The sequence below is a fragment of the Pelophylax lessonae genome (assembly GCF_965119305.1).
Source record: "Pelophylax lessonae genome assembly, chromosome: 5".
NCBI lineage: Eukaryota > Metazoa > Chordata > Amphibia > Anura > Ranidae > Pelophylax > Pelophylax lessonae.
In genome coordinates this window covers 404158004-404183685 of record NC_138772.1, presented here as the reverse complement: position 1 = coordinate 404183685, position 25682 = coordinate 404158004, and the positions used below count along the sequence as shown (strand labels likewise).

The 25682-nt window shown below is 45.2% G+C and overlaps 1 protein-coding gene across 1 annotated transcript in view; it reads right to left on the bottom strand.

The window, feature by feature from the left end:
* TAF4B (TATA-box binding protein associated factor 4b) overlaps positions 1 to 25682 on the bottom strand; it is a gene marked incomplete at its 5' end in the record, with an annotated part of 319056 nt that overhangs the window by 20660 nt on the left and 272714 nt on the right. Inside the window, one exon of the mRNA XM_082258681.1 lies at positions 18326 to 18445. Within this exon, the coding sequence (XP_082114807.1) occupies positions 18326 to 18445 (120 nt within the window). The remainder of the gene's footprint in view (positions 1 to 18325; positions 18446 to 25682) is intronic.

Sequence of the window (25682 nt, the reverse complement as noted above, 5' to 3'; positions counted from 1 at the left end):
CACTTAGTCCGGTGTGGAATGGGATCTCTTGTGGTGCTGGTTTTTCAAACTTCAGTGGTTAGTCTTTCCTTGGTGGGCCAGTATGCGTAAGACCATAAGAAGGAAGGACTCAGAATAGTGTAATCCCATTTTAAAATATTTATTAAATCAAGATAAAATAACACTCACATTTTAGATGTAATAAAATTGTCTTGTAAACAAAGATCTCCTAGATAGAGAAAAGCTTCCAGGCTAGCGGTGTTCGCACGGCCTGCGCTGGTCCCGGTTTGCGTTCCACCGTGACCGGAAGTGACGTATGCTTCAAGCGTAAGCCGGAAATCTCAATTTGGATTTTGGAGGCTTAGATGTCCACATCCGGAGACTCCCATTTTTGGCATATCAGATTAAAGACATGTGGATAAGGAGACGATTTCCCTTGGTCAAAGCTTTATTGGATGAGATATTTCACTTGCCAGCTGTCTACTGCAGAAATTGCAGTGAGTTTCTATCCATGAGAAAATCTTGTTTCTTTCTTTCAATACAGCCAGGCTCATCATGCCCCCCTGATGGCTGATTATGTCATTGTGGTGGCATTGTCTGGCTGCCATCTGAATAAGGTGTTCCTGTAGAAGAGGGGTGCAGCACTGGGGGAACAACCTGACTGCTCTGAGATCCAAGATGTTGATGGGGAGTTTGGTTTCCTCCATGACCATGTTCCCTGAACGGTTAAGGATTGGAATATCCACCCCAACCTGACAGACTTGCGTTTATTTTAAGAACTTGCAAAATATAGCAAAAGGAAATATTTTCTCATTATTATAGTTTATGTGGTGATCCACCAGGACAAGGAAATATTTGTTTGGTTGGATAGGTGTATGGGTAAGTCCAGGGAATGAGCCTGCTTTTTCCTGACAGAACGTTTAGTTAGAGAATTTTTGAGTGGAATTCGGTGAAAGGTAGTGCCTTGAAGGGGGAGACCATTAGACCCCGAACTCTCATGGCAAATGTCTTTGTGGGATTTCTCTTGGATATCAGTTGTCAAGAATGAGCTCTCAGAGAAAACACTCTTGTGGAAGAAAGACTCTTGATTGGGACAAATCTAGGATCAGACCAAAGAGTTCAAGGCGCAGGGAAAGCTAGAGAGCAGATTTGTTGAAGTTGATCACCCAGCCAAAAGCCTGGAGCAGCTGAACTATCTTTTGGACATTTGCTGAGAAATCAGACTTAAATTAAAAAAATAGTGTAGCGCTATATCAATCTCCCTATATGCTATACATTTGTACACAAATATCAGCTCACATAAAGCGCAAATAGTGCAATACCAAATTCATAAAAATTGAAATGCGCACTGGACTTCCCTGAAGAAGATCTGTCCAATGTTCTAGGCACAGTCTGATCGCTCGGAGTTCCAAGACATTGAGCAGTAGCCTGGACTCTTCCAGTGTCCAGATCCCCTGAGCAGAATTTTTGCCTTAGACGCCTCTCCAGTGGGACAGGCTGGCATCTGTGGTGACCACTGTCCAATAGAAAGGGGAGGAAGGATATGCCCAGCCGATGCACCGGAGAATTTATTTTATTTATTTCAGGTCCTTATATAGCGCTGTCAATTTACGCAGCGCTTTACATATACATTACACATTCACATCAGTCCCTGCCCTCAAGGAGCGTACAATCTAAGGTCCCTAACTCGCATTCATACATAGTAGGGCCAAATTTTTTTTATACAGGATCCAATTAACCTACCAGCATGTCTTTGGAGCCACTATATCAGGGAATCTTTCGTTCCCCCGCACAGCAGGATCCGATTTCCATAGACTGCAAAGTCTTGTCCCATTTGGCCAGAATCTCCCTTTGCAGGGACCTCGTATGGTCTGTGCAAACAAAACCGCCTCAAAAGGTAGACAACATCATGCGACAGCAGGAGTCGAATTGCAGCCTGCAGTTTCTGGAGCTTGTCCAGAGGAAGGAGCACTCTGGCTAAGGCCGAGTCCAGAGTCAGACCCAGATAGTCCAGCTTTGTGGATGGAACCAGAGCAGACTTCTGAAAATTCAGAATTCAGCCGAACTTCCTCAGAGTTCCTATGGTAAAATCCAGGTTCTCCACCAGAGCAGTAGGATACTCCGCTCGCAGGAGGAGGTCGACCAAGTAGCCCAGTACCGTGATCCCCCCGTTAGCCCCTACAACGCTAGCACCGGGGCAAACACTTTTGTGAACACCCAAGGGAGCAGAGGCGAGACCAAAGGGTAACGCCACAAACTGATAATGCTCCTCTTCCATGGCAAAGTGGAGAAAGCGCATATAGAAATGTGAACGTAAGCATCCTTGATGTCGATAGAAGCAAGAAAATACCCAATGCAGGGATGCCAACACCGTGCAAATGGACTCCATTCTTTTTTTTTTTAAATAATCTTTATTTTCAAATTTGCAAAAACACAGTATTAAAGGAACAAACAGAGTTTCAAACAAGGCTATAACACAAGAAGCATAACTATTGTGGTGGCTAATCATAGAAGAAGAAAAATAAACAAAGTCACGTGTAATGCAGACAGTTCTGGTGATATGAGGATGGTGCCCTATGGCCAAAAACGGAAGATAAACCTCCTGTCCCAGCTACCTAGCTCAAACCCCAGAGAAGCTCCTCCGCAGCGGCCAGGTAGAATCGTGACCAGTACCAGCTAAAAGCAAGCATCTGCAGTGCCAGCCATATCACACCGGAAAATAAGCCTTGGAATATAGACAAAGGAGTAGAAGGGAGAGAGGGACGGCTCCCAAAACAGCCGCCAAGAAGAACAGGGAAGAAGGAAAAAAGAAGAAAGAGAGAAAAAAAATAAAATAAAATGGGGGAAAACCTGGAGTATACAGGGACGTTCTATGTGCAGCACCCATCTAAGAGGGAACACTCTGTGAGGATAACTGCGGACACCCCTCCGAGGGGTCTAACCTATGTGTCTTATGGATCAGAGATCTCCTCCGAGTAAAACATGCGGTCCATGTGTCCTGGAAGCGAGTCTGTAGCCCCTGCGAGGTCAGCACCCTCCTCTCCTCCTCCATAACTAAGTTAACCTCCTTCTTCTATTTAGACAATGTAGGACAAGAGGCCTGTTTCCAATGCCTCGGGATCAAACATTTAGCTGCATTCAGCAAAAATGGAATTACACTACGTTTATACTTCTTAATGGGGGAGTGAGTGTCATGAATCAGATACTGCAGAGGAGTACGGTCAGGAGGGGTAATAGCCAATTTCTGTATCCAAGGATGAATAGCATCCCAAAAGGGTTGCAGGAGAGGAGAAACGTACCCTCCTGGCTGCAACCCCTCCAGCAGCGTGAATCAGAGCCAGGGAACATCTCTCCAGGGTGGAAAGCTGATCTATCGGGCGGGGCGCAGCAGGGTGTTTCGCCACAAAAGTAGTCAATTGCCTATATCGCCAGTCAGACATAGGAAAGTTCTCAAAGCGTTCTCGCATAGCCGTCAGGGAGAACAGCTTGCTAGAAGGCGCAAACTTGTCACAGTAAGTTTTCCAGTCCGCCAGGAGAGAACCAGGGAAATCCTCCACTAGGCGCCAAGGGGGAATGGACTCAATTCTGAACTTATGCATCTGCACAAAGCAGTTCAGCGCCTTGGGGTCCAGGATTGGATGCACCTTGCCTTCTTTCCTGGGAACTGTACACTGGTTTGGGAAAAAACCCTGAAAGCATTCCGATGTTATAACTGGGACAATCGCCCCTTGAAATAACAGGTCTTGTACCGTCCCAAACACACCCTGTAAGTTGTCAGGGGACAGTTGCAAGTTGGAAGGAAAAAACCTTTCAGTGGGGGTAAGAGTGAAACTCGATCTTGTACCTGGACCGAATGACTTTGTGGACCCACTTGTCTTGTACCAGGAAAGTCTAAGGATCCAGAAATCAGTGAAGACATCCCCTCACCCCCGATATGGGTGGGGGCACACCCTTATGCTTAAGGAGCCTTGTCCATGGGTCTGGAGAAGCCTGCTCTCCGCTTGCCAGATCAGGTTCATTTGGATCCTCCAGAGATGGCCCTGAAAGGCTTCAAGCCCTTGTAAGTCAACCCTGAGGGACAAAAAAAAAGTATGAGCCGAGAAGGAGGGCCCACGTCTAAGACGAGGGTCTTTGTCCTTAGTAGCCTGCGGAAGAAAGGTACTCTTTCCCCTTGTGAGACCTTTAACCTCCCTGGCGGTCTGATTATGTCAGAATTTCTGTGCTAAAAGTGGTACATTGTTTTGCATGGAAATATGTTTTATATTTTAGGCCTGTAATTCCTAGGAATAACTCACCTAAATCTGTCCAAACAAGAGTCTAGTAGACATCCCGGTTATGATAAAGTTTGAAACACAAAATCATAAATTATAATGTAATAATACATTTCAAATTCTTTATTGTTTTCGAAGTGGTGATATTTCATTATGAGGGAGAATCTGTACTCCGGGGCGCTGCCTGATCTGTATCGCAGTCAATAGAGCACCAAGTCTGCACATCACTGAGCACAGTCGCAGAATCGTCGCCTTTGTCACTTTTAGTACCCGATGACGAATTTTCCCACGAATCGCTATCGCTCAGTTCTTCAAATAATTTCCGATACACCGATGCTGTTTTCCAGTTCGTCCAAAAGCGTTTTTGAGCTAAAAGAACGCTTTTTGGACGCCATGGACGTTATCAATTTTCCATACACAAAGTACCGCAAAAAGTAAAGGCAGGGCACTGGAAAAGCCTCTAGGTGAAATGGCATGATAAAAAGTTGTAATTCTAACAGATTACACCGTATCATGTAATTTTTTATTTTTTTAACCTCCTGCCGGTTCCACCCCCCTGCGATACGGCACTCGCAGAGAAGGGAACCGGAAGAAGGTGCCGCCAGCGGCCAAGCACAGAGCGAGAGGACAGCCGGAGGAAGGCTGCAGAAAGACCGGGGAGGACGGCGGGGGATCGCAGGGGGAAGGAGAGTATCATTCTGGGGTAATCCCGAGTGTGGCTCGGGTTACCGCTTTTGGTACTGAAAATTAACCCTGAGCCACGCTCGGGAATACCGCTAGGAAGGTTAATGATGTCATCCAAAGTAGCTCCAGACAGGCAATCTCCTTGAAAGGGAAGATCAGCAGACCAGAATTTGAGCCAAAAGACATTCCAAAAGGACCACTGACGAAACAGAGAGCCTAGCAACTAGGAGAGCCGAATTCAAAACGGCATCACAGATAAACTGCAGCCCCCAGACCAGCTGGTCTGTCAACTCAGCAAAGGCAGGGGGAGCTGTTCTCCTTCCAGGTCAAAGCATAAAAGCTTTGCCCACTCAGTCTGAGTTTGCGACACAAGGGCAATGGTGAATACCAGCCTAAGTGACGAACCAGCCAGAGTGTACATATTGCGGGCCAGAGCCTCCTCCTTCCTATCAGCCGGTTCCTTAAAGGCCGGGGACTCGTCAACCGGAATCGTGGTTGCCTTGCTCAATCTGAAAACCGGAGGGTCCACCATCGGTGGAACAGTCCACTTCTTAATAAAGGGACTCCTCTCATAGGGGTATCGCCTGGCAAATCGCTTAACGACCCAAATGGGACACTTTGGTCGTCCCCATTCTTTAGCGACAATTCTGTCAAACTAGGCGGGGAAATAAAACACCTTTGCTGCTCTGGATAGCTTGTGAGTACCAAAGGGAACCTGTGCCTCCATTGCAGCTGCGTCCTCCATCTTTAAGGTCTCTTGCACAGATATAATCAGTGCGTCCACCAGCGCCTTTTTGTGTGTGGTTGGAGACTTGAGGAATCATCCTCACTATCAGAGGATTCCAGGCACGTGGTTGCAGACCCAGCACAGGGTGACTCCCGTCCGGGGCGGCCGAATCCGATTCAGGATCTGATGAGACAGATCAGGCAGGGGTATCCGGGGGGGGGCGCTTTATTCTAGCCCATCGCCCAAAAGCTACCTCTAACTGGAACACAAAGGACTCCAGGACCGCCGTCAGTGCATCAATGGATGGTTGGGACTCAGAGGACCCCTCAGCCTCAGAGAGGGTATCAGGTGGGGAGATGTGCTCCAAAGACTCCATGAGTCACCAGGGGGACCCCACAAAGTGTGAAACACTGCAAAAGGGACAACACCCGGTCACCAGTCACAAAACACCAAGCGATCCTCAGCAGAGAGGGAGAGGACCCCAACGGACTCACCACCTAGCAGAAACCAGACACAGCAGCCACCAGGAGTCTCTGCACTGCACGTGCGGTGATCAGGAAGTGAAAAGATCCAGGAGTCAGCACCAGGGGGTGAGGAGGGGCTCCCACCGTCAAAATCGCCACCCACAGGGCACCACTGTCATGGCCGTCACTATTTTCAATGGCAAACCACTGCAAAATGGCCGCCAAACTACACAAACATGGCCGCCGTGCATTAAGCACACATGCTGCAACAAAATGGCGGCCCCCGCTACACCACATGGCTCCCAGCGACCCAGGAGGGGTCCTTAGGCCAAGCAGGAAGTCGAGCCCCCACCAGGTACAGCCTCCCCCCACAGCCAATCGCCTGGTCACCGGTGACGCACCCCCCTGCCCCCATCACCAGCATAGCGCCCTACCCCCACCCCAGGAGGTTGACTAGACCACCCACACAGCCCCAGTATAGGTGGAGAAGAGGGGGGGTGGGGGGTATGATGGGGGGAAACAGATGAAGGGGGGTGCCTGACAGGAAGGAGGGGAACCTGGGGGTCCGACCGTCCCCAGGAGGGGCCCTTGTCCACCCCAAAATCCTCCAGGGGCAGAGGCGAAGACAGCTACTCACCATACCAGGAACCAGGCGGGCACTGCTCCAGACAGAACCTCGCACTCTAAATGGAGGGGCTGTCAGCCAGGAGGAAAGCCGTGTCTCGGGCCGAGACCCGGTTGTATGCGACCTCGCGAGGCGTTTAACTTACAGGCCAGCTCCCATCCGGTGGGGCTATATGGAGGCAGACCTAGCGCGGAGCCCCTGGATCTAGATTATGAAGCCCATTACCCAGTCCAGCAGGTGATTGTCTATCTCACAAAAAAAAAAAATCTAACTAAAAAGAAAAAATGTTGCCAGGACCAGAGGTCCCAGCAAGGAACTAGGTCCCTTTTCCTGACTAAGCAGAAAATAAAAAAAACTGAGTACCTATAGCAGAGAGAGGGAGTATACCCCCTGGGACTGCCCATAGGCGTAGCCAGACTTTTTTTCTGCCTAGTGTCTTACTCCTGTAGCGGGCAGTATAACCCAATGGTTATGAAGATCAAGAGCTGTGTCCATCAATGAAGGAAAGATAAATAACTGGATTTTTGACTTACCGTAAAATCCTTTTCTTTTCGGTTCATTGACGGACGCAGTCCTCTGATGCATATCAGTAGGGTTATACTGCCCCCTACAGGAGTAGCACACTAGGCAGAAAAGTTCTGGCTACGCCTATGGGCAGTCCCTGGGGGTATACCCTCTCTTTTCCTGCATAGGATGTCAGTTTTGTATCAAATCAGTGTCAAAGAAAACAATGCCAACCCACTCAAAAATAGAGACGTACTGCGTCCGTCAATGAACCTAAGAGAAGAGGATTTTACAGTAAGTCAAAAATCCAGTTTTCTCTATCGTTCATTGATGCATATCAGTAAGGACATCCCAAAGCAGTGGAGTGGGAACAGTAGAACAAAAAACAGTCCCCAAGGCCAAACATAGCCAACCAGGCAACATAGGACTCAACAGAACAACAAGATGAGGTCCACTTAAAAACCAAACAAGAACACCCTCAAGGAAGGCCAAAGGGCCCCCTAAACAGCAGCCTGCAAATCTTTGCGGTCAAAGGAAGCATCTGCCAGCACATCCACCTTTTAAAATTTGGTAAAGGTGTGAACAGACGACCAGGTTGCCACCTTGCAAACCTGCAGCACAGATGCCTGATGGTGAAAAGTGCAGGAAGCACTAAGCGCCCGAGAAAGGTGGAACCTGATCCTTAATGGCATAAGCCTGCACAACTGTCTGTATGATCCATCTGGAAATAGTCGCTGCAGACGCAGCCAGCCCTTTCTTGGGCCCCCTATGAGCACAAAGAGCGAGTCTGACTTGCGAAAAGACTCAGTAGACGCCAAATACACCTTGATCGCCCGAACCACATACATGGTATGCAGCCAAATTCCTAAGGATGTGTAGGCTTAGGGCACAAAGAAGGAAACACAATGTCCTCATTTAGGTGAAAACTGGAAGCCACCTTCGGCAGGAAGGACGGATCCAGAGGAAGTACCACTTTGTCCCGGTGAACCACCAGGTAGGGAGAAAGACAGGACAACGCCGCCAGTTCTGACACCCTGCGCGCCAAAGTGATAGCCATCAAGAAGGCCACCTTCTGGGACAAAGTAAGCAGGGGAATCAAAGGGAGGCCTTTGGAGAACCAACAGCACCAAATTAAAGGTCCCAAGGTGGTAACGGAGGTCGCACCGGAGGTACCAAGTGTCGCACTCCCCAGATGAAGTTACGCACCAGGGAATGGGTGCCCAATGGCCTTTGGAAGAAAATAGCCAAGGCCGAAACCTGACCCTTGATAGTACTCAAGGCCAACTTTTGATCAACTCCCCATTGAAGGAAGGCCAAGATTCGAATTACCGAATAGGAGCGAGGGGGGGGTCCCAAGGGACTCCCACCACATAATATACAACTTCCACGTGCTATGATAAATCTTCCTAGAAGTCACTTTTCTTGCTTTAAGCAGAGTGGAAATCACTGAAGCAGACAATCCCCTGTCCTTCAGCACCTGGCTTTCAACAGACAAGCCGTCAAAGCCAGCGACTGTAAAGCAGGATGGAAGATGGGCCCCTGAGACAGTAGATCCTCCTTGAGAGGAAGTCTCCATGGAGCGTTTGCGACAAGCCTGACCAGGTCGGTGTACCAAGCGCAACGAGGCCAGTCCGGAGCCACAAGAATGACCGAATTTCCTTCCTCCTCGATCCTGCGAAGAAGTCTTGGCAGCAACTTGAGAGGAGGAAAGGCATATATCAGCCGGTACTGACCCCAAGGGGCCACAGTGCGTCTGCAGTGTCTCCCAGAGGGTCCCGAGAGTGGGCCACAAACCTCTGTACTTTCCTGTTGATTCAAGACGCCAACAGATCCATGTCCGTAGTGCGCCAATGAAGACAACTGCTGGAACACCTCCGGATGCAGGGACCACTCCCCTGCATCTAAGGCCCGGCGGCTGAGGTAATCCGCCTGCCAATTGTCCACTCCTGGAATGTGGACAGCGGAGAGAGCTGGAACATGGTGCTCCGCCCAACGTAGAATGTCTGCCACTTCCCGGGCCGCAAGGACACTCTTGGTGATGGACATAAGCCACAGCCGTGGAGTCGTCCGATTGAATGCACACTGGACAACCCACCAGGCTTTCGGTCCAATGGGCCAGGCAAAGTCTGATAGCCCCCAGCTCAAGGACATTGATCGGCAACCAGGATTCCTCCAGGGACCAGACTCCCTGAGTCGTGACCCGCTGGAGGACTCATTCCCCCCCCCCACCTGGACAAACTTGCATCCATGTTGACAATTGTCCAGTAAATAGGAAGGAAGGACTTCCCCAGCTTGAGCATCGGAGATCAAAGCCACCAGATCAGGGACTCCTTGGTCCCGTGGCTCAGCCGAATCTTAAGGTCCAGAGAATTTGGGTGTTTGTTCCACATGAGAAGAATTTCCTTCTGAAGAATCCTTGTGTGAAATTGAGCGAAGGGGACTGCATCGAAGGATGACACCATCAGTCCCAGAACTTTCATACAGTTCCGAAGGGACGACCAGTCGAACATCAACAGCTGAACCGTAGTCTGGAGCTTTTGGAGTTTTTCCAAAGGAAGAAACACCCTGGCTGAGGACAAGTCCAAAGTAAGGCCCAGATAGACCAGTCTCATGGAAGGGGTCAGAGACTACTTCTGAAGATTCACAATCCACCCAAACTCCTCCAGAGTTCTCATGGTGACACCCAAGTTTGCCATCAGCAGGGGACTCTGCACGAAGAATCAGATCGTCCAGGTAAACCAGGACCAATATCCCCCGCTGCCGTAACAGTGCCAGGACCGGAGCCAACACCTTTGTGAAGACCCAAGGAGTGGAGGCGAGACCAAAGGGCAACGCCACAAACTGATAGTGATCCTCTCCCCCGGCAAAACAGAGAAACCGTTGGTGAGTGGCACAGAGAGGTATGTGATGGTGGTCATCCTTGATGTCTATGGAAGCCAGGAAATCCTCCTGGTGTAGGGAAGCCATCACCATGTAAATTGATTCCATCTTGAACTTTTAAATGCGCACAAAAACATTCAGTGCTTTCAGGTCCAGGATCGGATGCACCTTGCCCTCCTTCCTGGGAACCATGAACAGGTTGGAATAAAACCCGTGAAAACATTCCGCGTGCAGAATCGGAACTATCACTCCTTGTTGTAGCAGGTCCTGCACTGCCCCATAGAGTGCCCCCAAGCGATCCGGGGACAGGCAGACATTGGAAGGGAAAAACCTGACCGGAGGCACAGATCGAAACTCGATCTTGTAACCGGACCACACGACCTCCCAGAAAGAACCCATCTTTCTGGGATCTGGGCCAGCCACAGGTCTGAGAACCAGCAAAGGTGTTCACCCCACCCCAGTCAAGGGTGAGGGCGCACCTTCAGGCTGAGGAGGCCTTGTCTGCAGATCTGGAGAAACCAGACTTGTTTGCCAGACCAGGGACGCTTGGAACCACCCGAGGGAGCCTTGAAGGGCTTTGCCTTATCGGCTGACCCCGAGGAACGAAAACATTTTTGTGAGCCGAAAAGGATGGATCCCATTGCAGCCGAGAGTACTTACCCTTGGTAACCTGCGGAAGAAAGGTACTCTTTCTCCCTGTAAGACCCTTTATAACGTCGTCCAGGTCAGGCACGCAGTGAAGACCCCCAACAGAGAGTGAGATAGACCCCCAGAACTCACTGTCCCCCAAAATGCAGCATCCGGTCCCAGAACCTCTGCACGTGTCAGCAGCAGCTCTCCAAAAGGAAGTGAGCATTGAGGCTGCCCAGGGTGAAGGGAAGGGCTCCACCCACCGGAAAATGCCTCCAGGCACTCCCACCTAGATTCCCAGCAGAGAATCCACCGCAAAATGTCCGAAAACGGGTGTACCAAGATGGCTGCCGTCATTGTAGCAGACGAGGCTACAAGAAAATGGTGGCCCTGCGCCAACGGCGCACCCCCAGACCCCCCATGCAGCCTGAGAACATGATCCCTGCCTCAGGTAAGCCCAAACAGTCCCCCGTGTGAGGGGGGGGGGGGGGGGTTGCACAACAGGACAGAGGGGAACCTAGGAATGTGAGGGTCTGACCGTCACAGGGAGGGGCCCGCTTCCAGCCCAAAATCCTCCAGGTAAGAGGGGGAAACATTTACTCACCGTGCCAGGAACACAGGCAGGCGCCATCTCCTGACAGGACCCCTCTCCGCCAAATTTGGGGGGCTGTCGGCCAAATAGGAACGTTGCAACAGGCCTAGACCCTGTCGTGTGCGACCTGCGAGACGTTTAACTCGCAGGGCCAGTCCTCGTCCAGTGGTACTATGTCGCGGCCAACCCAGCGCAGAGCTAAGGTCTGCATGCGTTCGCTGAGCAGCTGGGGTTACCACTGGATCTAAACACCCAGCCCGTCGCCCAGATCCGGCATAGTTGCTTGTGGATCTCTCAGGAAACAAATCCGGAGAAAAAAATCTACCTAAGAAAAAACTATCTACATAAAATTATACTTTTATGCCAGGACCAGAGATCCCAGCAAGGAACTAGGTCCTTACTCCTGACTGGGCAGATTAAAACGGACATCCTAAGCAGAAAGAAAGAGGGTATACCCCCAGGGATTGCCCATAGGCATAGCCAGACCTTTTTTTCTGCCTAGTATTCTACTCCTGTAGGGGGCAGTATAACCCTACTGATATGCATCAGAGGACTGCGTCCGTCAATGAACGATAGAGAAATTAATTCATATATGAATACACAAATAAAATAAAGTGCTAAGTGCAAAATGTGCTAAAGAAGTGTATGTGAAAGCACCAAGTGAACTGTGGTATGCCAATAAGCCAAAGAAAAAACAGCTTCCAAAAACAGTTCAAAAACATTATAATTTGTCTTTACTATATTCCAGGTTCTAGCGCAGCAATGCTGGCCCTTGTGGGTTTCCACCACCTCCACTCAAATACAATAAAGCCTTTGGCCTCTTACTATGTTGTGAACCATTAGGAGTTAAATGGTCAGAAGAGCTTTAAACACAAGGTGCCTCCAATGGTATTCAAAACCGCAATCACATCCATTAATGTCTGATTTTACCAGCAACCATTAAAAGAATAAAATGTGCAGACAGTATATATAAAAGGCCACTTTATTAAAATATAGTATGTACTTACAAGTTAAGTCTTCACAACTGCATTAAGTAGCATCCGCAATGCATCAAACAAGGCAGTTCCTCCACCTCTGACTTTTGCCAGGATCACGGGTGATATCCTTGAAAGGTTTTTCTTTGGTTAACTGGCATACCACAGTTCACTTGCTGGTTTTACATGCACTTCATTAGCACTTTTTGCACTTTATATTATATTTGTTATTTGTGTATTCATATATGATTTTTTGTATAATTATTATTCTATGGTATTGCACTTTATGTGAGTCGATATTTGTATCATTTTATTTTATTAATGTCTGAATTTGGTATCACAAATTGAGTGTTGGCAGTTTTATCTTTCTTATTTTATTTTTTCACTCCAACGCAGATCATTTTCTTTTTAAAATTTGTTATGAATGAATTTGCAAGGAGAAAATCCTTCAGGAGAAGGTTGTCTAGATAGCATGTCACTTAAATGCCTTAAGTTCTAAAGAAGGTGAAGCAAGGGTGCCAAGACCTTTGTGAACACCCTGGGAGCAGAGGATAGGCTAAAAGGCAGTGCGACAAACTAGAAGTTGTCTTCTATTGCAGAGCTTGGAAATCACTGAGGTGGGTAAATGGGAACATGTAGATGGGCATCTTGAAATTCCATGATTCCATGATGGGTTCCATTTGTTTCAGAGAAGCAATTACTAACCTTTCAGATTGGGAAATTGTGGAATTTGTTGAGAGAGTTTAAAACCATAATAGGGTACCTACCCCCATTGGGCTTTGGGACCAGGAACAGGTTTGAGATGAATCCCTTAAACCTGTCCTGTGGTGGAAATGGTAAAATGATACTTTGGGACAAGAGGTGATTCAGGGCATTCTGAATTTTTTTTTTTTTACAGGCAGCTTTCACTGCTTAAGCCTTTAGCTATAAGATTCTATTATTAGAGTTATTCTGGATATTTGTCTCATGACATCTTCCATGGCATGAACACAAAAAAAAGAGGGCAATTGTAATTTCTCTGTAACAGCACAGCCCTGAAATACAGTCATGTTGGTCATTTTTGACCATAGTGCAGTTAGCTGCAGTTTTGACACACAGAAAGAGCAGCAACAGCTAGTAACAGGGCTGGCCCTGCCAGGTTAAAGGAAACCTAAAAGGAGGAACATCTTCAATAAGTACAGTGAAATGTTTGTTTAGGACAGAGCGGACAGCATCAACCATAGGAATAGCTTACTTTTTTGCAAACTCTTTTTCCATTGGATAGTTCAGCAAAGATTTTGGGGAAGTGAAATTCAGGAGTGACATAATTATGAATAACACATTCCATCTGTTCAGGAACAGGGAATATTTTGCACGTTCTTGTAGGTCTCTTTGTGCCCAAGCAGCAATGTAAGATGGAGAGTCAAATCCTCAGTGCCAAGGCTTTTGTGGACAGACAATGAGCTTATCAACATTATTAGCAAGCACGTTGCGTGAAGCTTCATCTTCAATATAAGGATAGTCTGGTGGAGAGAAATCTGCAGTTTGCTCCAACAATGCCTCAACATCCCCTTCCGATTCTGCATCCTTTAGGAAAAACAAATCAGGGTCTTTTTCCAGTTATATTTTGTGTATTGCATTACAGAATGCAGCTGGTCAGAACTAGTTTTTGAGGGAGTCTATTCTACATTTTCACAGCTGTTATTGTGAAGAAGCCTTTCTGTATGCTGAGGTTAAATCTTTTTTCCTACAGACATAGGAAGTGCCCCCTTGTCTTTTGTAATGAGCCTAAAGTGAATAACTCTGCACAAAGTTCACCATATAGACCATTTGCATAATATATATGGCAGTCATATCCCCACTTAAAGTGGTTGTAAAGGCAGAAGTTTTTTTATCTTAATGCATTGAATTAAGATAAAATATCAATTAAGATTAAAATGAAGATAAATTAAGATAAAAAACCTTCTGTGTGCAGCTCCCCCCTCAGCCCGCCTAATACTTACCTGAGGTTCATCTAGATCCAGTGATGTTGCAGTAGAGACTTGGCTGACTTGGAATGCCCTCCTCATTGGCTGAAACAGCAGTGCGGCACCATTGGCTCCCGCTGCTGTAATAGTCAGCGAGCCTATGAGGAGAGAAAGGGGGTGCGGCCAGGCCGCAGCTCAGCGTCTGAATGGACAAAGGGAGCTGCAGCTTGGCTCTGGTGCCCCATAGTGAGATGCTTGCTGTGGGAGCACTCAACAGTAGGGAGGGGCCAGAAGCACCAAAGAGGGATCCAAGAAGAGGAGGATTCGGGCTGCCCTGTGCAAAACCACTTCACAGAGCAGGAAAGCACAACATGTTTGTTATTTTTACCAAAAAGGAAAACAAGACTTTAGTATAATTTTAATTACCTCTTTTCAAAAGAGAATACATTCAGCTCAGCTAATCTTTTCTCACAGCAAGGGCCCTCCATGCCTCCTATTTTGGCTGCCCTTCTCTGCATTTTTCCAGTTACCCAATATCTTTTTGATGAACTGGCGCCCAAAACTGAACTGCAGATTCCAGATGAGGGGCTTACTTATTTATTTTTTTAGTGGCAAAATTATGTCTGACATAAAATGATGATGCATGGATGTTTTGAGAACCTAAGTGCATTACATGGCAAACACAGAATTTGCAATTTTAATCTAAAACTCCTTTCCGGATGGATCAAGCCTATCTTTTAGTTACGCAAAGCCACAGGTTTTCATTATACTGTATTATAACCTTCTAGCCACAAGTGTCCTAACAACCAATGATGTCACCGGCTGATAAGGACGTCAAGGGCCTGCACAGCATCCTTGTTTGCCCCTCTCCATAGGCACTGGGGTCACATTAGCTGAGTGAGGGGGAGAAACAGAGAGAAGAGAAACATTGGAATACTAGTTAGTTCCAGTATGCAAAGGTGTATTTTCTTTGGAAAAAAAAAAACAAACACACACTCTAAAGTGGGATGTCCTACGTCTGTGGATCTTGCAGCAATATGTAAAACTATTAGTTTCATTTTTAAAATTTTAGAACGAGGTGCCTCAAGATGGTGCAGCATTTTAAACAGTGCTTTGAATGGAAAAAGGTTGAGAAACAGTTTGACAGTTTTCTATACATTTACAAACATAATTTTCTAATCCTGTAGACTTTAACGTACCCAATAACTGTGTGTGGGGAATGGTATGAAACAATTTAGCAAATTCCAAATATACTATATCCACAGCCATTCCTTCATATCAATTTTGTTTACTTCCGCATACCTTCCATCCTTCCTCCACATATCCGTTTTGGTGCTGCACGTAATCAAGGCGCGCCCATCACTTTGGCTTAGCTCTTCCTCAGGATCGACTAGACATTCTCAGGCAGTGACACTGGATCCTTCAGTCTGAGTCTTCACACCTGTGCCCTTTCCTCCAGCCATCAGGTGTCTCTTTCCCAGATCAGGTTTCCATCTCTCATAGCATGGTCATTGGTGCCCCTCTATGCTCCACCAGCTTGCCTTTCAGATGGTGTTGTTAACCCTCCAATGCCCTCAAGCTCCACAGTGGTATCGTTGGCTCTTTTGAATTTTATTCACATTACCTTTTAATTGCTTACTTATGACTACCTATGGGTTAATTTACTTTTTCACCACTCTTACATCCACTCCATAGAGCGCTGTCCATCAGTATCTCTGGTTCTTCTGGAGCTATTTCATTACCATCCCCATTATAGTCTTAAACTCCCCCATTTTCCTTTGTATACACAGGGTATTTATAAATGTACCTGGTCTTTGTCCCCAGTTAACAACTCTGATTTATCTAGTAAAGGGCCCCATGCTCAGACCTGACCTTTTTAACATTAATTTGAAGACTTTTTGGGGTTTATCTTCCTCTCTTTCCCAACCTGACAATTGTTTAGAATTTGTGACCTATATTTCCTTTTTATATAATTTTGTTATAGTCGGTTTATCATCTTCTCCTCAGGTGGGAGATACTTTTCTAATAGGTAGCTGGTTCTTTTTTAATTGGACTCGTCAGCTTAGGATGCATGACTGTGGTGTATGGACTCCAGGCTGACACAGAGGCTCACAGTAAGTCCACATGAAAGCAAAAAAAAAAACAAAACCCTTCAAGATGCTTGAAAGGGACATAGTTTAAGACTAGAGAATGCTTAAACGAGGGTTTAAGTATATTGAAGCATACATATACACACACACAGAGGGTAAAATAAGCTTTGAACACGTCACCATTTTTCGTTTCATTTTCATAGAACATGGTATTGAATCTTCATTCAATTTTATTAAACATAACCTAATTTCTGAAATAATTTGTTTTCTTTGTATGTATGAATTGCATGTGTTGTTCCCAAACAATTTCATGTCAATAGCACCTTTAGAAGTATATTTACCTAGTAAAATGGTGAGGTGTTCCTGGTGTGTGTGTGTGTGTGTGTGTATATATTTTTTTTTTTACTGCTCTTTATTTGATTTATTTTTTTTACCACTGTACAAGCCAATCTTCATACATATGGGCTGTTTGGCCTGTACAGTGGGAAAAAAAAAAAAAAGTGCCCAGAAGTAACTGGCACAGCGACAGAAGAACGCCTGCACTTGGGGCATATGTCCCTAAATGCATACGACCCTAAACAGTATTGAGTATTGATCGGAAAAGTGTACAGCTGCCACATATTTTAGCCTGTCATTGACTAACTGGCTGTTGGAAGCACGCTGTACACTGCTCCTGAGCACACAAAAATTCCCTGTGTTAAAGAGTTTGTTCCCTTAAAGCAGTGTTTCTCAACTCCGGTCCTCAGAGCACACTAACAGGCCAGATTTTAGGTATTACCTTGGGGAGATGCAGACTAGAATACTGCAATCAATGAGCAGCAAGTGATATCACCAGTGATGTATTTCAGTTTTCTTGCAAACCTGGCCTGTTAGTGTGCCCTGAGGACCGGAGTTGAGAAACACTGCCTTAAAGCATGATATACAGCACAGGGCTTGTGCTGTGTAATTTTGGCCCCCTGTATCACCTAAAAAAACCTGGCTGATCCTGCCAATTTCTACCCTTCCCTCTGTACACTGACCACAGTATCATGGCTGCTGAACCCCGACATCGTGGTCAGTGTAAGTGCCTCCGTCATCCGCAGCTATCTGCAGCTCTCCTCGTCTCCCTCTGTCTTCCTCCCCCCTCCCCTCCCTGCCTGTCAGCTCTCACTAGCGCCGCTCTGCTCCCCTCCCCGCTGCTACAAAAGTATGTGATCTTTACACGCCATTCCCGCTGTGAGATTATAACCTGTATTCTAGTTCCTGTGATTTAAAAAAAAAAAAAAGCAGACTTCTACCTGTTTTCACAGCTCCTATCGGCGCTCATGTGACTCCCGGCTCTCTCCTCCTCTCCTACCCGGTTATCATAAGAGAAAGTGCTTGGCCCCACCAGCTGGAGATATCAGATGGGGAGAGAAGAGAGCTGTGAGTCATGTGAGTGCCAATAGGAGCTGTGAAAACAGGTAGAAATCTGCTTTTTTTTAATAAAGCACAGAAACTAGAATACAGGTTGTAATCTAACAGTGGGAATGGTGTAAAGCGGGGATATGCAAACTGTGGCCCTCCAGCTGTTGCAGAACTACAAATCCCATGAGGCATAGCAAGACTCTGACAGCCACAAGCATTACACTCAGAGACAGAGGCATGATGGAGGGCCACAGTTTGCATATCCCTGGTGTAAAGATTATAGTGGCTTAACAACCACTAACACTTTGGAGGCCATATACATGAGGCCTAGGATATATTTAAAAATTATACTATATTCTGCAGATAAATTAAAAACACAATTTGTGATATGCAGTAGATTCCAAAGCATTCAAGTCTAGAATGCCAGAAATCTCTCAAAACAAATTCCTACATGACAACAAAATTTCATTGATAACTGTATACCACTTATTAAACCCTTGCATAAGCAGTACCTGGGGGGTGTTGTAAATGCACACTGGACATATAAAATTACATGACTTTATATAAGCATACCTCAAACACACTGTGAAGGTGTGAAGATTCCAAAGGTCTTTTCCTTCTTGGTCCAATGGCAGCCAGTGCTGTAAGATTGGCTTCTCTGTATTGCAGTTGTTCTAGTTCCAGCTGCTGCAGCTAAGAAAGAGAATATTCCACACTAATGAGCAGATTGCAATCTTTCTTCTTGAATTCTAATAGCTTACATTATACAGATCATTTTTTGAGTTTTTAGAGCATCGCACTATTTATAATCATTTTCACAGCAGGATTAACATAGTATAATCAATATGCAAGTTTGCTTCTAGTAGGAGACCTCTATAAAACTAGGACAAACTAAAGAACAGAGAATCTGCAATCTGTGGAAAAAAGGGGAAATTCTGACATTTTTACCTGACAAATTAGTCATGCAAATTGGTCAGGTTAGTGCTGGTTAGAGTTTCATTTAGAGAATATGAAGGATACCAAAGGGGCAGGTATAGCCTATAGCAACCAGATCAGATGACTGTATTCATGCTTTCCCTATTTTAGAAAAACACCAGGAGGGCTACACACAAGGTCCATGTATCTTTATCTGGCACATTTAAAGTTTTGTATTTTAATTGTTTAAGGTAGATCAGAAACGAATCAAGAAGAGTTAACATTGATAGATCATACAAGTGTGGTTAGGGGCTTTCACCATTTGTGACATTGAAACTAGGACCAGAATCTGCTTAGCTTCAACTGAGGCAGAGCCTCCAAATATTCATAGTATGCTCTCATACCAGAGAACCGGTTAGGATGTTTTTTTGCCTGTCAAAGCCTGGGCTCCTGCTCTGTGCTGGAAGTTGCTACTGGAAGTAGTGCTGGCAAGCGGACAGACATGATGCTGTGTGTTCTGCTGCAGAGTTGTGCCGATCCTTGAAGTTAACGCCTCTCCAGGAGTTCTCCAGCACAGAAATGGGCCCTCAGTTGTGACAGTTGTCCTGACAACTGAAGTGCCCATTCACTTTATAGCAGGAAATAAGAAACCATTACCCCTTCGATTTTTTTTAAACTGCAGTAGAAAAGGAAACCAAGAAGCAACTAGTTGCTGCTGGTTCCCTTTTCATACAGCTCATTTTTAACACTTTTTAATGCTCTTTAAAGTGGTAGTAAAGTCTTTTTTGGCACTTGAATCTGCAGGTAAGGCTTACCTGTAGGTACAGTGAATATCTCCTACACATGCACTGTTTAGGAGATATTCACTGTACCTACAGGTAAGCATGCATGCAGCCGGTGACATCACTGGCACATGAGCTCTGAAGGGACAGCATGCCAGGGCCATCCCTTCAGAGCTCTGTGCCGCTACTGTGACTACCGCATGCATGGGAGTGACATCATTGCAGCTCAGCCAATCAGATGGCTGGCTGGCTCGCTCGAACCCGGAAGACCGGGGGAAGATGGAAACCCTGTCAGCGGGGACAGCACGCCGCTAGAGGGCTCAGTTCGAAGGGAAGTATTTCTAAATGTACTAGTATGCAATGTACACTAGCACATTATGCCATTGTGTTTCAGGGTTAAAAAAAAAAAAAAAAAAAGGGCGGTTTACTACCTCTTTAAAATGTTCGAAGTATACAGGTCCCTCTCAAAAAATTAGCATATTGTGATAAAGTTCATTATTTTCTGTAATGTACTGATAAACATTAGACTTTCATATATTTTAGATTCATTACACACAACTGAAGTAGTGCAAGCCTTTTATTGTTTTAATATTGATGATTTTGGCATACAGCTCATGAAAACCCCAAATTCCTATCTCAAAAAATTAGCATATTTCATCCGACCAATAAAAGAAAAGTGTTTTTAATACAAAAAAAGTCAAACTTCAAAAAATTATGTTCAGTTATGCACTCAATACTTGGTCGGGAATCCTTTTGCAGAAATGACTGCTTCAATGCGGCGTGGCATGGAGGCAATCAGCCTGTGGCACTGCTGAGGTGTTATGGAGGCCCAGGATGCTTCGATAGCGGCCTTGAGCTCATCCAGAGTGTTGGGTCTTGCGTCTCTCAACTTTCTCTTCACAACATCCCACAGATTCTCTATGGGGTTCAGGTCAGGAGAGTTGGCAGGCCAATTGAGCACAGTAATACCATGGTCAGTAAACCATTTACCAGTGGTTTTGGCACTGTGAGCAGGTGCCAGGTCGTGCTGAAAAATGAAATCTTCATCTCCATAAAGCTTTTCAGCAGATGGAAGCATGAAGTGCTTCAAAATCTCCTGATAGCTAGCTGCATTGACCCTGCCCTTGATAAAACACAGTGGACCAACACCAGCAGCTGACATGGCACCCCAGACCATCACTGACTGTGGGTACTTGACACTGGACTTCAGGCATTTTGGCATTTCCCTCTCCCCAGTCTTCCTCAGGGTCCGGTCACCTCTTCTCGTTGTGCAGCGTTTTCTGCCACACTTTTTCCTTCCCACAGACTTCCCACTGAGGTGCCTTGATACAGCACTCTGGGAACAGCCTATTCGTTCAGAAATTTCTTTCTGTGTCTTACCCTCTTGCTTGAGGGTGTCAATGATGGCCTTCTGGACAGCAGTCAGGTCGGCAGTCTTACCCATGATTGCGGTTTTGAGTAATGAACCAGGCTGGGAGTTTTTAAAAGCCTCAGGAATCTTTTGCAGGTGTTTAGAGTTAATTAGTTGATTAGGTTAATAGCTTGTTTAGAGAACCTTTTCATGATATGCTAATTTTTTGAGATAGGAATTTTGGGTTTTCATGAGCTGTATGCCAAAATCATCAATATTAAAATGAATGTAATGAATCTAAAAAATATGAAAGTCTAATGTTTATCAGTACATTACAGAAAATAATGAACTTTATCACAATATGCTAATTTTTTGAGAGGGACCTGTAGAAGGATCAACTTTTCTGACTTCAGAGACAATAGGCTCAATTCACTAAGTGTTAAATACCGAATGAGTACTTGTGTCTAAATAACTCCTATGGTATCTAACTCAGGAACATGCAATTCATGAAAAAGAAAAAATCCACACTAAATACAGCAGGAGTTTTTTTTTCCATTTACTTTATTTTAATGCAAAACATGCCTCCAGCTGCACTGGGGTGAAACATTTAACAGTGGTATATTCCTAACACTGCTAAATGTGAGAGTTCAGTTCAGGGCTGCTGCTTGTTAGGGAGACTGCATCATTTGATGTCCTAACAACCATGACTCACCCCTGCTGTCAGTAGGGACTCCCTGCTGACAGCAGAATTTAAATAAAAAAAAATAAAAAAAGCACGTAGTGTCCCCCCCCCCCCCCAATACATACCAGGCCACTCGGGGCTGGTATGGTGTGTGTGTGTGTGGCCCTAAGACCGAATATATATATTATATATATATATATATATATATATATATATATATATATATATAGGCGTGGGGTCCCCCCCAAATGTCTATGCCAACCTCCTATCTGAGCATGCAGCCCATCAGGTCAGGAAAGGAGGGGGAGAGAGAGTCTGGCCACCCCCCCCTCAAAAAATGACCAGGCCACATGCCCTCTACATGGGGTGCTTGCTTAGCCAGCGGGGGCCCCCTGGCAAAGCACTTTACCCCGATGTGGAGGATAAGGGCCTCTTTCCCAAAGCACTGGCCTGGTGGTAGTGGGGGGGGGGGAGGCTTAGACTGCCTTTAACAAGGGAGCCCCCAGATCCTTCATCCCCCCCCCCCCCCCAATGTGAAGGAGTATGTGGTATATACTAACCTTGTTCCTCAATCATCAACTGCCAAGTGTAAATAAAAACACCAAACTGTTTTTGACAAGTCTATTATTTAAAAAAAAAAAACAAAATGTCCCTCTATGAACGGAGCCCGCATAAAAAAAAGTTATGGGTAAGTCGCCCTTATCCTCAACATGGGGATAAAGGCTCTTTGCCATGGGGCCCTCTAGAATAGTACCCCCATTGCATGCTCAGGTAAAGGGCAAGTATGAATTGTTGGTGGAATCTCATGCCATTTTTTTTTTTCTTTTTTAATGCCGACTAACGTTTACATTCTGCTGTAAGTGGGGAATCCCCAAGCCCTGATCCATAGCTGTGATCTTCAAACCCTGATCCATACTAACATTTTATTTTCTATTCTGCACAAGCAAACCCAACAGGCTGCAAGAAAAATGTGGATCCAACAGGTCCGCATGTTAATAAATAAAAAAACAAAAACAGTCAGTCTTAACTTTCTAAATGCAGAAATGATATATACCTTCTTACTCATTTTAGTTACAGTTGTCTCCTCACAGTTCTGTTTACTACAGCAATCCATGTACAATCATTATAAGCAATTCTGGTCCTGAAATCATCTGAACTCACTAAAATTCTGTTCTAGCCAGGAAAGCCTCTTGCTCTGGTTTCTGCTCCTTTTGCCTTAGCTTCTACATTAAAAGCAATAATAAAGTTCTTTAAAACATTCATAAATAACCTGCCGCTGACACCTCGGAGCAAAGTGGAGCTCTGTTCAGCAACAACAAATTTCATAGTTCACAAGGCGCAGTTAATGGTGGGAGGGTAAGGCAAAAGAAAAAGGTTGTTCTTTAAGTATGTGACTCATTTAGAACAAAGATCCTTAAAAAAAAAAAAAAAAAAATCAGTCTTGTCACTATAGAAACCAATTTCTTCAGCTCCATATCACACGTCTCACACCTCAATTGTCTTTATTATCGTCTGCTGTCAGATCCTTAATCAGAAATGTGAACAGGCTTGATGATTTATTCAACAGGGGAATGAAACTGTAGGTCAAGTGAAAAAATAGATAGATATATTTATATACCATACAAAGCACCTAGCTCCCATCAGCTTTGGATACATCCAATTCATTCTCCTGGCACTACCTCTGGGGCAACTGTAGCAAGCTCCAATATTAAGGCTCAATTAAAATAAGCTCTAATTAGCACGGCTTTTTTGTTTCCTCTCCGGCTAAAAAAGTCAGGAAATGGATATTGGGAAATGTTGGAAAAAAACAGCTACTGAGTGAAAGGCTGCAGACACAAATGAACGTATTTGTTGATTTGTACAGTTGCTATGCAGAGGCCTCTGGGAGCAAAAGCTTAACCAGCCTAAGCTATAAACTAAAACCCCTGCAGCTAAACATGAACTGAGTGAAAACAAGGGCTCCATCTCAGAGCTGAAAACTGCTGGGCTCAGAAAATTAAAAGCCCGAGGCATTTTCCATTTAAAACGAAATCCCAGTACCGCCTCCCAGCCAAAGAATTATAAGCAGTATCAGATTTACAAAACGAACAATTACCCTGGAAAAATGTAGCCTATTGTACAGTCCCAGATGCTAGATGTAAAAGTGCTTCCCCCCTCTTTATTTTCATATCACAGCTCTTTATAAATAAACCTTACAGACCAACTTAAACTAAATAAAATATGCATGCTCTTTTTTCCCAGAAAGACTTTAAATCAATGTTTGAAAAAAGTAATTCTGCTCATGACAGTGTCTCATTTGAAATGCTGTCCTTGCCTCTGGCGGCCTCTGTCCTTCCCTTAGGCCTGTATAAATGGTGTGCAACAGCAAAGTAAACTCTGACCTAATTGCCAGGAGACAGCCTCCAACTTTTCTATATTGCCTTTGCTTCAGCTGAGACCTAAACGAACCGAGCTGGGGTGGAAGACACAGACTGCTGTTTGAGGTTAAACGTAAGCAATTATAAACGTTTCTTGATTCTGATTTATTAAATGGTTATCTAAAAATATTCTAGTGGTTTAAAATTGTAAGGATGTTTAGCCACTAGAAGAAACACGTCAGACAAAGGTATAAGCATCACTAATGAATAAGTTGAAAGAATCAATGACTAATACATGAACTGTAAAGACACTATATTGTTAGGGAGACTCTTTTCATCTAAGGCAGGGGTGTCTAAAGCTGGACACACACTATACAACTTTTTGTTTTTTTTGATTTCCTTTAGATTTACTCTCAACTATGCAGTGCAAGGGCCTGCCTGATTGCATACAAATTTAAAGTGTTTACGTTTGACCTCATATTGTATGGTTTTGATAAATCTAAAGGAACAAATCTAAAGAAAATAGTGTGTATCCAGCTTAACTCAATTTCATCATGGGCCCTATCAGCATTATGGTCACCCTCAAAGGTTGCATCTGTAAGGCTAAAAGGCCAGAGCACTACCCCGCCCCCCCAACCCCTTACATTAAATGTCGAGTATCACCCCACTCTCCCTTACATAACAGCACAGCCCTCTTACCAGGTGCTGCTGCCGGGAAGAAGCTGGGGGTGGAGCTGGGAAGCAGAAATTGCAAGGTCAGAAGGAGGACCAGAGGGTGGTTGGAGTCAGCTGCCAGAGTCTACTGAATGCTGTGACCAGGGTAGGTGGAGACGAGGAGGTGTTGCACAGAGAGGTGCAAAATCTGTAGGAGTTCTGTCCTCCTTTCTGCTGCCAACTACACGGTGGGGGCAGAGATGAGGGGGATGTCAGGAGAGGTGCGAGGGCCACATGAAATGGCCTGGAGGGCCTAAATCGGCCCTCCTTGCATTTGACACATGTATTCTAACCACTTAAGGACCAGGTCTATTTCTGACATTTGTTGTTTACAAGGCAAAATCAGTATTTTTTGCTAGAAAATTACTTAGAACACCAAAACATTATATATTTTTGTATGTATACCCCAGAGAATAAAATGGAGATTGTTGCAATACTTTATGTCACACCGTATTTGCAAGACAAAACCAGAAAAAAATTCCCAGCTTAACAAACCAGTCTGCTTACCAACCGAATTAACCTGTCTAACAGTATGCGTTAAAAACAGGGGTTTATTTAGCACACGTTTGCAAACGCATGCGTAAGATGCAGGGCCACTTCACGGCACCCTGTATTACCTGCAGCCCTAACTCTGTAAATCTATGGAGTCTCCACAATGGAAGCACATGCATTCTAATAGATATAGGGCAGGTGGGCATGGAGGTAGCCCAACCCTCCTTAAAGGCACAGGGGCTCAATGTGTTTGCAAATGTGTGCTAACTAAACCCCTGTTTTTAAAGTATACTGTTAGACAGGTAATTTGGTCGGTAAGCAGACTGGTTGGTGAGTTGAGCTGGGAATTTTTCTGGTTTTGTTTTGCATGCCTTGCCATCTGCTCCTTGCTGTGAAGGCCAGTTATAGGTGGGGGCAGGGGCCATTTTTTTGTTACACCCTTTTTGCGCAGCGGCCCTACAAACACAATTTCTTGGGAAAAAATACACTTTTTTTAAAATAAAAATAAGAAATCAGTAAAGTTAGCCCAATTTTTTTGTATAATGTGAAAGATGATGTTATGCCAAGTAAATTGATACCGAACATGTCATGCTTTAAAATTGCGCACGCACGTGGAATGGCGACAAACTTCGTTGCT